A 15374-nucleotide genomic window follows, 5' to 3' on the forward strand; every position below is an offset into this window, starting at 1 on the left:
AGATGATGGTTGCTATACCACAGTCTCATTTCAATATGTGAGCTGTCATAACCTGTAGTTGTTTGTGAGAGAGAGTTCTGAAACATGGCCCACATACAAAACTGGTAGAGTTTGCTATTTATGCATGGCATCTGAATACTCTTGTGCTGGGGGGGCGCGGGGGGGGGAATGTGTAGGTTTTACTGCAGATTCCTGAAAACACTTTTCATAAAACCTTTTGTTTTATTTAGTGGGGAGGAGGGAAGGAAGCAGGGTGGGGTGTTGCTTTGGGGTGTTTTTCTGTTGTTCATTGGGGTATTTTGTTGTGTTGAGTTCTTTTAATAAGTTTTAGGAAAGTTCTCTAACTCTGTTATAAATGTGGGTTGCTGAAATACAAATTACGTTTGCAAATCGATGGATAACAGAAAGGTAATTTTATTGCAATTTAGTATCTTTTTTTCAGACTGTAGGGGGGAATTTTTTTAAAGCACTAGGAATACTTTCAAAACTAAATTTTTGTAACTGCTGATACCTTCTATTTTCAGTAATAAGTTTTTATAATCCGGTCTTAAAACCTAGCAGAATAAAATGTCATATACAAAGTAGAATATCATAAGAAACTGACTTCATATTAATACATTATGAGAAATAGGTGGTTCTTATTTGTCAAAATCTGTATGAGAAATACTGATCTTAAGGTACATGATTAATTCCCAAAGCCCAAAAGGTAAATATCTTCACACATGAAGTTGGTTTAATTTTCTTTGACACTTACTCCAGCTTCAGGTTCTTTTTTTTTGTTGTTCTTTTTTTTTTTCCTTTCCCCCAAGAACTATAATGAATAATTAAAACAAGACTTGTGTATGTTTGAATTATTCTGCGTGATTACACTGGAAAATTATGTGACTACATTTAAAAAAAAAAAAAGTCAAAATGTCATCACTGCTGTTATTCTGGAGTAGCTACAAGAAACTGAAGCATGTTGCATGATTTTCATTTACTAAGAATCCACTAATATTTTGTAACTGAAGTTGCTAAGATTAAAGGAATTGGTTAAAAAATTACAATCTGTTGCAGGTATATTTTTATGTAATATCTGCAGATGTCAGAAGTATTTTGGCAAATTGAGACTATCTTAAAAAGCTTTCAAAAATGTTTTTAACGCTAAATTTGTGTTACGTAGAAACCAAATAATGATACAAACTGATGGGCAGAACGTCCATGCCTTCCCTCAGCCCCTAAGTGACAGCACGCATAAATTTTCCGGGCTGTCAGGAGTGAAAAAGCTGCCTTTTGTCAGTTTGTGATCAAACCTGTGCTTTGCTGCCTGATGTTCTCAAGTGATGGACACCTTTCAGCACACACACCTGTGGCTGCCATGTGCAGCTCAGGCTCCTTGAGCCTGAAGCAGCCAGAATTTCTGCCTTTCCTCCTTGAGGCAGGGCAGGTCACTGCCATCCGCCCACTGCGGTAGCCACAGGTTAGGGCTGTGTCAGGAGCGGGGAGTGCGGAGAGTGGTCAGCTGTGCCCAGCAGCGGTGTGGCTCCCTGGGGAAGAGGTGCTCCTCAAAGGCCCTTTGTGCCCGTCCCTGCCGGGCAGCACTGGTTCCCGCTCCTGTCTGTGGAAAACAAGGGTTGGCCGGTCTCTAAAAGCTGAAAAGAAGGCTCAGTAAATAGCAGAGAAAGCCCTTTCCCTAGCAACACGCTGCCTTGAGCAGCCCGAGCCTTCGAACGGAAGGGCATATGATTGACGTATTTGTCCCCTAAACAGAATGCACACAATTCGTTTTTTTTCACTTCTCTGTATTTTTAAGCTGTGTGAAAGTGGGTTTTAGCAGCCAAACAAGAGAAGACTGGCCAGTTGGAATTCCATCACCCCCTTCTTCTGGACTTGATGAGCTCTGAGAGTCTAAGAACTGGAGAGACATCTGTGGTGTTTATGGAAGAGCTAATTTTGATTTTTAAACAGCATTTAAACATTGGTATTAGAGTACCAGTAAAGTACACATGAGACACATGTGGTGTTAGATTCAAAACAGCTTGTAGACATGTGAGCAGTTGGAAGTAATTGTGATCTTCTAGGACTCATTCACTTTTTAGCAGCTGTTGAGAATTAACTGCAAGTATGTACTGAGTGCATATCTCTTTTTAAAATTCCATTATTCTGTTTTCTTAATTGGATTAGAAATGTAAAATTTAAATTGGTTGGATTTGGGGGCATCTTAAGTTTAAAACAATACTGCTTCTCTAGATAGTGGCTTTATATAAAGTTCTGAATGAAACAGTCATTACATGCCTCGACCTTAGAGGTTGTGTGGGTGCAGAAAATAGTCATTTTGAGAATAAAACCATTAATGCAAGTATTTTACAAAAGGGAGTGTAGGCGAAATGCAGAAACAATTTTTTATATCACATTTACCTGTCATGATTTCTGTTGAAAATATGAGTAGATCAGTAAGTGTGACAGTTGAAGAAGCTATTGGAAGACCACTGCTCCCTGAATACTAACATTTTAAAACGGAAAAGCCTAAACATTCAGGGGCTTAGTCCATAGTGTAATAAAGTAGTTTATTTTCATTAGTCAGTATTACATTTTCAGGACATCTCATGCTGAAGATAAAAATGTCTTAGAAGTTACTACTGCATCTTGAATTCCCATATGGTAGTGTGCAGCCCTGAGTCCTGTGTTTAATGAAACATGTGAGAGAAGATGCATTTGAAAGACGTGTACTAATTCACAGCAACAGTCTTTGTGCTCCCTGTCACCAGCAGTTAAGTTTTCTTCTGTTTCTCTAAAGAGAGACTCCTTGCATTCTTTCTTGGTTACTAAATTTGATATGAAATATCAATTTCCTTCCTTGCTTTTTTTTTTTTTTTTTTTTTTTTTTAATTATTTCTGGGTGGGAACAGATTCAAAACATACTGGACATGTTTTCCATATGAAAACATGCAGTCATATCTCAGTGCCATTTTGAAAAGGAAAGGCTTTGTTTATGGAGTAAACCATCAGCATAGCTGGAAAGAAAACTATGTAGCATTGGGATCTCTTGAGTTTGTGACAAAATACTAGTTTTGAAATCCTTAAATGGGTTTCTCCATGTTTCTTGCACACACACCCACCCCCCACCCCTTCCAGTATTTGACTTAGGTGTCTTTACAGTTCAGGGGAATTTACGGCTATTTGGAGTGTATGAACTCAAACTGAATAGAGACCTCCTAGGATGACAGAGGGAAAATAAATGTTACAGGTCAGGCCACACTTAACTGTTAATATTTTAATTAGTCATTCAGTTGTTACGTTGCTAACAACTCATGCTAATTTGTACCTGTTAGAACAGCCACCACAGGTCATTTTGTAGCATGTATTAGTTAAATTGTTTTTCTAAATTACTTAAAACTCAGGATGGGATAATGAATTTTTCCTTATAAAAGTGGGATGTGTCAACACTGTCTGAGTGTTCTGGCACTGTTCTGTCTGTTCCAAAGGTTGCAGCTGGAATATAGACCTTCATAATATAGGTCGTGTTTGCATTCTGCTCTCTTCAGATTCCTAGGATGCTCGTGGAACTCAGGATGTTGCTGGTAGAACCATATGTGGGAAATCTGCACAGGAGGCTTGCCTGGTACTATCTCGTTCAGTGTGCTTATAGTTTAACTGCTGTTTTTGGAATTGAATTAACCAGTGAGGAGGAATTTTGGATGTCTAGCATTCCAAAACTAGAAATACCCAAAGTAGAATGTTCAGCTCTGAAAGTTTTTAAGCTGGGCTTGCACATTGCTAAAAATAGATCTAATGCTTTTAGATTGCATAGATGGCTTTAGATTGATAGGCATTTCATTTGAATCTTTATACAAATACCAGCAGATGTCTATTCTAGAAAATAATTCTGAATGCACCTCAGTATTATTCTGCCTTTTAAAAACGTTTTAGAATGTTCTGTAATTTTTTTTTTTTCCTTTAGAATTTTTTGGTGTTTAGTGTGTATATGTGTGTCATGAAAGATTCATTCCTGTTATGGAGCATTATGAATTGCTGAAGCTCTCCAGTGTGGTGTATAGAGATTCTTATCACCGATTTTATTAAAAACATCAAAACAGATGTGCAATGAAAATAGGAATGATAATTTTTTTAAAAAAAGACAAAGTAAAAAGCAAGTTCTGAAATTAAGTATTGTTGAGGGTCTGATTTAACCTATCCAGGTGACCTTTTTTTTTTTCCTTTAAAGCCCAAAACCTTGTGATTTTAAATATGAGCCCATCACATCTGTCCTAAAGAACTGTTGACCTATTAAGGTCGAGCAAAAATCCATCCACCCTAGTGTGCTACCAACTAGCGTATATGGTGAAGCAAACTTGCAAGTTCCACTGATGCTGTATTTTAGTCTAGCTTGTAAAACATGCTATGTGCCAATTTTCTGTACCTTATCTGTATTTTCTTCGTGCAGAAATGGAAAGTGGGGGAGGGAGGGTATCAGGACTTGCAAAAGTATTACTGGTAAGCCAGGTATCATGATTGAACAGGGATATGTCAGATAAGGTGATGGGAAGTGTAGAAAGATAGGCTACCTTTTCCCCCTAGTGCATCTTTAACATTATGACCAATGAATTTGTCAAGTGAAACAGCACAAGTCTTCTTTGCATATCATTTGAACTGAGAGCTTGCTTTGAAGAAGATAAGCTGACTGTGTTGCCCAGAAGAAATAATGATGTTAATTTATCTTTGCCTGTCCTCATAGCCATAGCAGTGTGTGTCAGTGTTGAAAAGGAAATAGAGAAATAACTGAGCTATAGTTTTACCACCTGTTCAGTGCCATAGGATTGTTGATGACATTCAGGACTCTGAGAAATATGGCTGTTCTGGAAGTCTTTGTCGTAAAACTGTTTGGGAAAGTTTCCTCTGATATAATAACTGCCATACTGTGACAGAAAAGACCTTTTTGACCAATTCTCCTCAGAGCAAACAAAGCTATGGAGTAGGATTTCTGCTCCATCACCCTCAGAAGTGTATAATCAAGGATGAGAAAGTCTGGTACGTTTGTTTACTAGCAATTTCTAACTATCAATATTTACATTCTGGGCATGGGAAACTTGAAGGTCTCTGCCAGATTTTTTTGAGGGAAAGGGAGGATGAGATGTTTTCTTTAATACTGAGTAATACAGTAATTTACCAGAACTAAAAACCTTTACAAAAGTAAAATCTAATTTCTTGCAGTAGGTAATTGATTACTAGTTAAGGCACTCCCATTCAAAGTCTTATTAAAAAAGCTCATTTCTTTGTCTTTTATGTCTAGTTACCTGTCATCTTGTCTAGGATTTTGTTGCTATAGATACATCACTTTCAACAACTTAGATACAAAAAAACAGACCTTCCAAACGTGGATTTTAAGCATATGTACTTCAGCATCAAAAATTCCCGTGTGTTTTAGCCTTTGTAGTATATTTTACAATATATTGATGCCTGAAATCTGTTTTTTTGTTTAATACGTGTACATCTAGGAATTTGTAGTGTAACGTTTGTAAGGGTTTTTGTTTATAAATTATGAATGGAAGGGTTTTGTCCCTGAATGGAGACATTCATGTGTAAAGACTGTTTGACTGGCGCATGGTATGTTAGGAATACTTACTGATGTACAAGTGAATTGCAGTGGAAGATTTTTCTTTGTCAGGGAGATAAAAGCATTCTAGAGCCCTGAGAGTCCAGCCAGTGTCACAGCGGAAGCCTCCAAGCTGCAGCTGTTGAGCTGTAGAGCAGCTGGGGCCTGCAAGAAGGCAGGGTGACAGACCCCTGAGGAGCCACACTGCCTCCTGGATAAGTAGGATAAGATCAATGACAGTAGAATATGTCAGTGGTGCTATTGCATTTTACCAAAATTCCTGTTAAATTAGTAAATAGTAGATGGCTTATGTTATGCAGATAGGCAGTCTAAAGAGTAATTAAAGTCTTCATTTTTAATGTGTGTATTTCCATGTGGTAGAAAAGTTATGTTTATTTTATGTGGCAATTTAAAATTACTTTTCTATTTGAGGAAGAGTTTTAAGTATTTATTCTCGTTCATTAGTATAGTGTTCTTCCATAACTGACAGGTCCTCTGCCCATCTGCTTGGAGTGCATGCAGAATTATTTATTGCCTTATCTGCATTCTGAAAAATAGTGTGTTCTTAGAAGATTTCCCTACTTGAAGCAAATGTGTAGGGGGGTGCATGGATTTGGACAAAATGTTAGGTAGCTGGAAGAGTTCTCTCCAAGGGTGGCAGGAAAGCTGCTGGTGAGAGCTGCTGTTTAGCCAGTGGCAGTGTTGCCGAGCAGGCAAGAAGGCAGCAGCTCATGGGAGGCACGTGCTCTTCGGTGTTGTCACACTGGTGATAGTCTTTCCATGGTCCATTCCTGGTCATTCTTTCCATGAGCCTGGTGGGACAGGCCTGCTGCAGTTGGCAGGGGAAGATGGAGATTGGTTTTTAGCCTTTGTGTTCCTGGCTGATCTGTCCATCATTTTGCTTCGCCACCATTTTCTCTTCCCACTTATTGCTCCTGCTCTGAGCCTGAGAGGACATCCCTGGAACAGCTTATAAAGAACTGGTCCCCAAAGCCAGACTTCGCTGCATTTTGTGCAAAACAATAGAACTGTCTGCTGCCTTTCCTAGGCTAGGCTCACTTCAGTTCATGAGAATTCCGCTGAAGTGCAGGGATGTGACAGGATTGCAAAAATGTCATCCGAAATGCATGACATCTGGAAGCTAAACTGTCAATGAAAGTCACTAACATCACCTAAATAAATATTTGTTATGAGTGTAGGGAAAAAAGTATATTTGTTATATTTTCTAAAGCAATTACTTTTAAAGAAAATTGAGTATTACATGGGGAAAGCACGTTTGTAGAGATATGTTGAAAGCCTTCCTTTCTAGCCCTGGCAATAATGAAAATCAGAGAACATTTTGAGACTTGTGTGTGAGACTGTAAGGCTCAAGAAGCTCTGTCAGAATAAGGTATCCCAGCTATGACACAAGTGAGTGGCTTGTTTGGTTTTTGAATTACCTGAGCTTCAGTGATTTCCTTTTGGGCCTGGCAGCAGTATGGCAGGGCAGTGTGGCCACTGGCTGTCTCCACAGGTCTAGCTTATGGATTTCTGCTCTATCCTAAACACTGCTACTTGATCCTTCTTTTAGATAGCATCCTTCTTTCCTTCTCTGCTGTAATTTGTTACAGTCTTCTCAGAGTTGACAGAATCTTAACAGTCCACCTTCCACCTCTGAAAACTGACATCTGCTGAAGTCCTTCATTGACATTGCACAATGAAGGCATTTACCTTTGGAGTCTGCATGCCTGTCTGTCTTCCACCTGGATAAAAAATGTATTTAGTGTATTATGTTTGTGTATAAATAAGAAGATAAACTGTATGATACTCCTCAGGGTACGCTGTATGCACAAGAGAATAAGAGGTATTTCAGTGCCTAAAAAGAAAGGATTTTCTGAAAGGTTTTGGAATATCTGAGGTTGAAGTATAGTTTGGACATTGATAACGAAAAAAATTCATTGGAGTGTTTTATCTAAGCTTCCCGTTCCATGACATGAAATAAGCTCTCCCTAATAGCAGTTATGTAATAAACGGCATTCTTTTTTTGTAAAACTGTCAGTATTGTCCAAAGCAGGGGAGACAGTTGTGATTTTAACTGGTCATTTGTGTGTTCAGCACTGTCTATTTAGTGTGAAATTGTGGGTTTTTTAGGAAGTGTTTCCCAGAAACTTCATGTAGGTGGAACTTGTTGTGTTTCGAGCCTTGCAACTATTAATCCTACACTGATAAAGTTTAGAAAGCAAGTTACTTAAAATGGTAGTCCTCACTGGCATTTGGTCTCCTTCTGGTCTATTTATTGCTAGCCCAGGTAGAGTTGAGCTTCTTATTGTGAGGAGTACAGGCTTTGTGTTCACAGAACAGCACCCAGTGGTGTCTGTGCACAGTTGGCTTTGTTAGGATTTACTGCTTCCATCTCTTCCGTATTTGTATTCAGTGAGCATTTGCAAGTAGTTGCTTGCATTTAAAGAATTACATTTCGAGATACCATTTAAGGCTTTTTTTTGTTGTTAATCTGCATGTTATATTGTACATGATAAATACAAGGAGAGCGCTGGAGATTTAAGAGGATGAGAGGTTTGAGTCAATCACTTGAGCTTCAACTTAGTAATGCAAATCTGGTTTTAAGTGACCTTATTGATGTTTGCTCAAAGTAGCTTCCTTTTGGTACAAATGACTGAGCTTTGTTGCAACTATTGTACAGGTAATGTACTGTCCCTTTAGAGATTGCCTCTGTGTCCCTGATGCAACCTCTCTTTGCTTTAACAGAGAGTGCCTGCAGGAATGCCTGGAGCTAAGATAGATCTCTGTGCCTCATTTGATCATCTGTCAGCAAAGAGGCGAGAGGATAGGGCAGGGAAAAGCACGTGCCCCTTGCTTTGACGAAGCTCTTGGAAATTTGAGCAGTTGGCTGTTAGTAAAGGATGTTCAAGTGGAGAGCTTGGCACCAGAGAGTGAAGGACACGAGAGTGTGTCTGTCTCACAGGGTCCTGGCCGCTTCTGTGACTTCACCATGAGAAGAGGTGGCGGGCGACTGTTCCAAGTGTAGGGTGCGAGGGGGTGGCAGGATTTTGAGCAGCGCTGGTGGGGTGGTGGTGCAAGCAGTGCTGAGCACCCATGTCCAGCAGAGATGGCTTTGTGCAACAAACAGTGCCATCTTCTGGGAGGAGCCGGAACGATGACCTTGTGGTCAGCGTTACGCGTGTTTGTTCAAGTGGTGGTATTGGGGTTTTTTGTTAGGGTTGGGGGTTTTTTCTGTATCTAGTAAACGCCTTACAAATCAAAGCACCAGAAGTCGAAAGTCTGTGTTAATATCTGTTAATGCAAGTCCACATGTTGCATCCCTGATTTTTTTTACTGATACAGTTTTTAAGGGAAAATTTCAAGCTGTATTTTGGGTTTTGTTAAAAAGAAGAAAAGTGTATCAACTGCTGAGCATAGTCTAGAGTAGTAAATCTCAAAAATAAAAGTTAAGGACTTGGTCTGCTTTGTTTGATTAAGTCCTTGTTATTTCCATAAACATACTTCTTAGAGCCTAGTAATTGCAACATCCTTTCTAATAGAAAGCGGTAGTGACCTATAGGAAAATGTTAAAGTAAGAATGATTACTTGGACTTATATCTCCTTCTTTTTACCATGTCAAAAGTGTAAAAATAATTTCTGTCTTAAAATTATTATCCTACAAAGAGTTATATTGGGAAATATATACTGTGGTGCAAAATCTGGGATTAGGGTTACTAAAATTATCCTAGCAAGTGTAGTGTAATATTCAGCATTTACTGAAAGTCATTAATGGTGTAGATCAATCACTTGAAGTTCTTATTTGGAGGAAGTGAGCAATTTTAGTAACATTAATGGAACTGTATGAGAGAGAGATGCAGCTGACATTGTGAGGAGGTTTTCTTGTTACACATTTTCAAATAAATAAATGAATGCAAACAAATAATGAAGTACAGCTTATGGAGGAGGGGAAAAGATTAATCAATGTGTTAAAAATAATGTTTATTGCTAAAATAACTTCAATAAGGTATATCCAGAATGATGAGAATTTGTGGGCTCTAGATAGAGGAACAGATTTGGAATTGGTTTTATTGTGTCATGATTACTTAGGTAATTTACCAGCAAAGATGCAATGGAAAAATAGCTTATTAAAAAAGAAGATTAAATTATTTTGCATGTAAATCTGTTCTGTGTCATGTTAAGATTGCTAGAATCGGCACATTTTGTATTCCAAAGGGTCTGTCGGACAACAGTGTCTGACATTTCTGGATGATACAGTACTTAACTGTACAATTAATTTCTAGTTAAGATGGTTATTTAATGTATATTTCCTCTTTTAGTATTAGTGTCATCTTGCCCTGTCATACAGTATTTAACAGGTAAAGAAAATGTCTACCTTCTGGTATATTCTGAAAGTTTACTGTGTGATAATCTCGGTGTTTGTGCAGGTCCTCAGTATTACAGTTGGGACTTTCAATTTCTGACATTTGAAAGGAATTCGGCGTTGACTCATCTAGCCATGTTGATTTTGAGTTGTTGATAAAAATCAGATAAAAATCAGCTGCTAAAAGTTTTCTTCGCAAGGGGTTGTGGCCCTTGAGAATGTCTCACAATAAGTGCTGTATTCACTTAGATAAAATTTGAAAACTATTTTTGTCTCGGACTTCAGTAAATTACTAATCCACAGTTTGGGAATAAAGTATGTATAACAAGCTCATTAACTTGGAAAATACTGTCCCAAATACCTGGAAAATATTGTGTGATTAGATAAGTAACAGTGTAAGAGGTCCAGTTTAGCAAAGGAAGAATGCACTGCAGTTCACAAGAAAGCTGCTCTTCTGTGCATCTGACTTAGGAATTTCAGCAGTGGCATTCCATACAGAAGGCAAGGTGGTAACCTAATATTAAAGTAGTCATTGACCATCCCTCTTGGGTTTCCTGTATTATAACCATGTTTTCTGCTCGGCAGAGTGTAGACTAAACAAATGGTAGTATTTTTGGAAAGACAGATCAGAAAATCTCTGGTCTTAAAAATGAAATTATACTGTTAAAAACATTTTCATTATTAAATGAAAAAGTGAGCATTTTTCTGCTGAGCACTATGTAGTATTTATGCAACCTGCATGATACCAATAGAGTAGTTCTGGGAAATATTTTTTATTGAAGTAAAACCAAGAGTAATTTATGGTGTGTAAATAGTAGTTATATCCTCATTGGAATACATCTACGTGTGCCAGAATTAGGAATTCAGCCTCAAGGCAGTTGTCAATATCCTGTCTGGAAAGCTCCTCAAAGATCGTTGTTTATTTTTTTGTTTGCCCCTCACCCCTGTAGTCAGTATCAACTGTAGTGGAGCAAATAACGATAAATTGCAGCGTTTAAAATTTGTGATGGCTATTTTTCCTCTGGCTTAATAGTACAGTTTCTCTAAAGATACCTTTAGGAGTACGTGAAAAATGTATTTGAGAAAAAAAAATCCTAAAATTATTTCTACCAAATGCAACTTATATTTAATCCCCAATTTTTATAATTTATGTTATGAACCTTTTCCAAACTCTTTTAAGATACTTGTCAACAAGATTTAATGATATTCAACTGGCATCTACCACTGAATTTTATGGAAAAGTTGACAAAGCTTGCTGCTTTTGTGACTAATGGTAAGCAGGTATTTTGCTTGGTTAGAACTTGAACAATTTTATTCTAGGTCACTTAGATCTTGTGCACTAGTGAGTTCATTATCCTGACTTCTTTCCCATTTTTTCATTTGCAGGCAGAAGGAGAAGACAGCCTTAAAAAGATGCAACTGATGGAGCTTGCAATTCTGAATGGCACCTACAGAGATGCCAACATCAAATCACGTAAGCATGTCATGAGCTCAAGGGTCAATGCCATAGAAGTGTTTGCAGGTTTTGAATCTGAAAGCTACCTTTGGAAAAATGTACAGTGACAACTTATGTTGGAGAATGGAAGGCAGTAAGAACCCAACAAAATTGTAGGTTGCTGTTGCAAAAGATTTTGGGGGGATAAGTTATGTCAATTTGCGGGGGTTTTTTAGCTTGTTTCTTGTCCCCATTATTTTTTTAACAATATGTATGGGTTGAAATATTTACAAATGCTTAGTATAAAAAAAACCTCAACCCTTAAGCCAGATTTTACAGTCCTCCTTCCCTTAAAGCATATAAAGGACAGTAGACTTCTTTGCATTTTTATTTTTAGAGATTTAATTTTAAAATGTTACAGATGTTCAGGACATTGTGAATACATTTTTCTGTATTATATTCCTTCCTTTCATCTTGCTTGCATGTGTACCCCCAATGTTACGTTTTACCAACAATTCATCAACTGATTTCACAGCTGAGTTCACACGGATCAGTGATGTAATGAGCCATTTTTACGATTACTTCCATTACATTTGTGTAAAATGCTTTCGCAAACGCATGTATGCACAAGTTTACACTTGAAAATTAATTACACGCACCTACTAATGAAAGCATATACCTATTATGTGTGATACAAATTATTTTCTTCAGTTGAAAATCTGATTTCTTCTCCTGAAAATATAGTTGCTGACGCTGTTCAAAAGTACGTTTTTGCTGTAGCTGTGATACAGATGTCAAATGTAACCACAGTTAAATCAGTCTTTTCACTAAGGACCTACTGATACTTGCAAATTTGTTTCTCCACGCAGTCCCCATTTCAGTGTTGAATATGTTTAAAGGTTGGAATGCCGTTAGGCCAGTTTGAGAGTGCTTACAACAGTGTAATTATTCTGATTTGAAAAGAGACATAAGCAAGGGCTTTTACCGCTGCATGGTAATGGTAAATCTTTCAGCCCTAATGAACACTATGATATTTAAAGCTAGATCAGTTTTAAATATATGGTAGTCTCTAAGTTATTGCAAATTTATGAGTAAAATAGCTTTCAGAAGAGCTTAAATTGATGCAAACTTTTGCACAGGAATTTTTTTATTAATTTGAGCAATTTCTTTGGTCTGTTCTCATTGATCTATTTTATCAGTGTAATTGGGGAGGTGGAATTTTTATTTGTTTTTTGACTAGAGATTTCCACACTAATACTCATAGTTTAATAAGACAATTTCAGTCTTCGTGTTTTGATTTTACTGGAAAGTTGAAGATGTAGGAGCTGTACTGGTTTATTCCTGTTTAGGAAAGGACTATAATATAATTCAAATACTTGAATGACATTTTAAAATTACCTGAGCATTAAATAAAAAAATTAAAAATCCACCAGTCTCAAATCTGAAAAACTTTGCCACATTTCATTTCTCTTTTCAGGAGACCTGTAAGTAAATTAAATCAATGTAGATGAACAGTAGTCCTTAGAAATACATAAATGATCACCCTTTAGGGTTGACTGTTACCAGCAGATGTGCTAGTGCTTAAGTTGTTGTTCATCTGGTGTCCCAACAGGCTTCAAATATCTTAGTGAAATGTGCTAGCACCACTTCACAAAACAAACAAAACCACCACAAACAAACCAAACCAAACCAAAACAGAAAACCCACCTATTTTCTTTAACTTAAGCGAGGCTGTGGTGACCTTCTAATACAAAGGTGAAATTTTATATGGAAATAAAATTCAAGCCCACTTCATTCATGTTAGGGTGAGACAGGATCGATTCGTGTTTCTAGATCATCTTCACTGATCCTGGAAATGGGAATTGTGTATATGTTTAAATACAATTTTAAGGCACAAAAAAATTCTAGACTCATACAGCAGCTCTTCATAACTGAGTGTCTGTGGACTCTATAGATGCCCCCAATTTTGTATTTGATTGTGACAGTATTTTCCTTGTATTTCCTGCATGCATCTCAGTCTCATGCAGTCTTGATAGCATAAATGAAGAAATGTGGTCTAAATGGAGCTTTTGTGCTGTGTAACCTGTTTGAGAAATCTACCTCACTGTTTTACAATGGCTTTTTTATTTTGCATGATCATACTTAATCACACTGGAAAATGGAAAGCTGTTTGCATTTGAATGGTGTGCTTTGGCACTGTGTGATCAGCGCATGTACTAATGATTTCCTTTTATTTTTCTTCTTTCCTACTTTTTCCCCTTTTTCCCATTCTTTCCACGTTTTGTACTGCTATCTCCATACTTCCCTCTGAATTTCTTTGCTTACTGTAGCAGCCCTTGCCTTTTCTCTTGCAGCAACAGCCCAGGCTCCAAGGATTATTACTGGGCCTGCGCCTGTTCTCCCACCAGCTGCCCTGCGTACTCCTACGCCAGCTGGCCCTACCATAATGCCTTTGATCAGACAAATACAAACCGCTGTCATGCCAAACGGAACTCCTCATCCCACCGCTGCAATAGTTCCACCCGGACCTGAGGCCGGTTTAATTTACACACCATATGAATACCCCTACACGCTGGCACCAGCTACATCAATCCTTGAGTACCCTATTGAACCTAGTGGTGTATTAGGTAAGACCTTCGTATGTGGATGACTGGAGAATGTGTTGCTTATGCTGTTGTTGTTTTTGCAAGGTAGAGGCTCATGGAGCTCAAAGAAAGAAATCTGAAGTAACAAACTTTGTGTGTTATCAAAACTGCCAAAGAGAGCTACTCAAAATGGTGCAGCTTTTAAGCATTTTAAACGCAATTGGCATTCCTGAATGTATGTGCTTATTTTATATTAATAAATTTACCAAAAATAAAGTCTTCATGTTTGTATGATATTTGATGCTAGATACATAGGCAAGGGGAAAAAAAAGCTAAATACAACTTGATGTCTATTGCATGTCATCTGGGATCCCATGTATAAGAGATTAGTTTGTATGCTCATTAACGTAAATTAACATTCAACAATTTTTGGAAAAGAGGACTTCTTATTTTGCTATGTCGTATTAGTAGCAAAACTGGAGTGAGTGGAAAAGTCTTTGTTCAGCTGGAGTTTTTGTTTATTTAGCTTATAACTGATAAATCTCGGGGTCAGAAAGCTCTGAATTACATTGTGAGCAGGAAATTTTTTCTGTGAACTAATATAAAGTAAACGAAGTTTTGACCAGAGGACGATAAAATTAGCAACTGTACTGATGGCTTCTTTTATATATGTTGCATTGAAATGTCCATCTTTCCTAATATTTCAGACCACTGACTTGGTGTGTGAAGGCAGGAATGATAAAGTAGCCATGACAATTCAGTTAACCCTCCAATATGGAGCTAGCAGTTCCAACAGTTTCTTCCCTCCCTACCCTCTACAGAATCTAAATAATCTTTTTTCTTCAGTTTGTTCTGAATTGCATATGACCTTGGTGCTGCATAATGTTGATTTTATAGGACTTTGATCTTAGTTTGTTCAGTGGCAGTTATTGATTTACACAAATTCTAAACATCTCTAATGAACACTGGACAATGAGGTTCAAAGTCAATATTTTGTTGAAAGTATTGCAAAAAATCAGTGTTTCACGTGACAGATAACTTTACTGAGTATATCTGTATGTGTGCATGTTTCTGCATTATGTACAGTACGAAAGACATGTGTTTCAGACCTCTGTCTTGCAGGATTAGTGAATCAATAACAAAAATTCTAGTAGGACAAAGCATGCAGTACATCCGTCAGCTTATGGTTGTTGTCAGTTAACCCATAGCCAAAATTCTGCGAGCATATGATAACATTATAATTTATTAATTTCCCAAAAATGTGTAAACATTCTCCGTTGCTCCTCTACCCCCAGTCTGTGAGTCCAGTTGTGGTTCATTCTGGGGTAAAGTCACAGTTAGAGAGTTCATCAAAGTAGCTGTTAATGGCAAGCCCCTCTCCTGAATTCAGTTAATAGGAAGTAAAGAAATACAGCATTCCAC

General features: G+C 37.6%; 1 protein-coding gene across 9 annotated transcripts in view; it reads left to right on the plus strand.

Annotated features, from left to right (window-relative positions):
• Positions 1 to 15374, plus strand: part of QKI (QKI, KH domain containing RNA binding) — a 149364-nt gene that overhangs the window by 125185 nt on the left and 8805 nt on the right. For 4 of the 9 annotated variants that reach the window (XM_040058510.2, XM_040058507.2, XM_058419872.1 and 1 more), the window contains exons 5-6: positions 11319 to 11406; positions 13698 to 13994. In XM_040058510.2, the coding sequence (XP_039914444.1) occupies positions 11319 to 11406; positions 13698 to 13994 (385 nt within the window). Of the gene's footprint in view, positions 1 to 11318; positions 11407 to 13697; positions 14006 to 15374 lie in introns of all 9 variants that reach the window. The other 5 variants (XM_058419869.1, XM_058419870.1, XM_040058505.2 and 2 more) reach the window with 3 other exon arrangements.

Source organism: Hirundo rustica, chromosome 3, assembly GCF_015227805.2.
Source record: "Hirundo rustica isolate bHirRus1 chromosome 3, bHirRus1.pri.v3, whole genome shotgun sequence".
NCBI classification, from domain to species: Eukaryota; Metazoa; Chordata; class Aves; order Passeriformes; family Hirundinidae; genus Hirundo; species Hirundo rustica.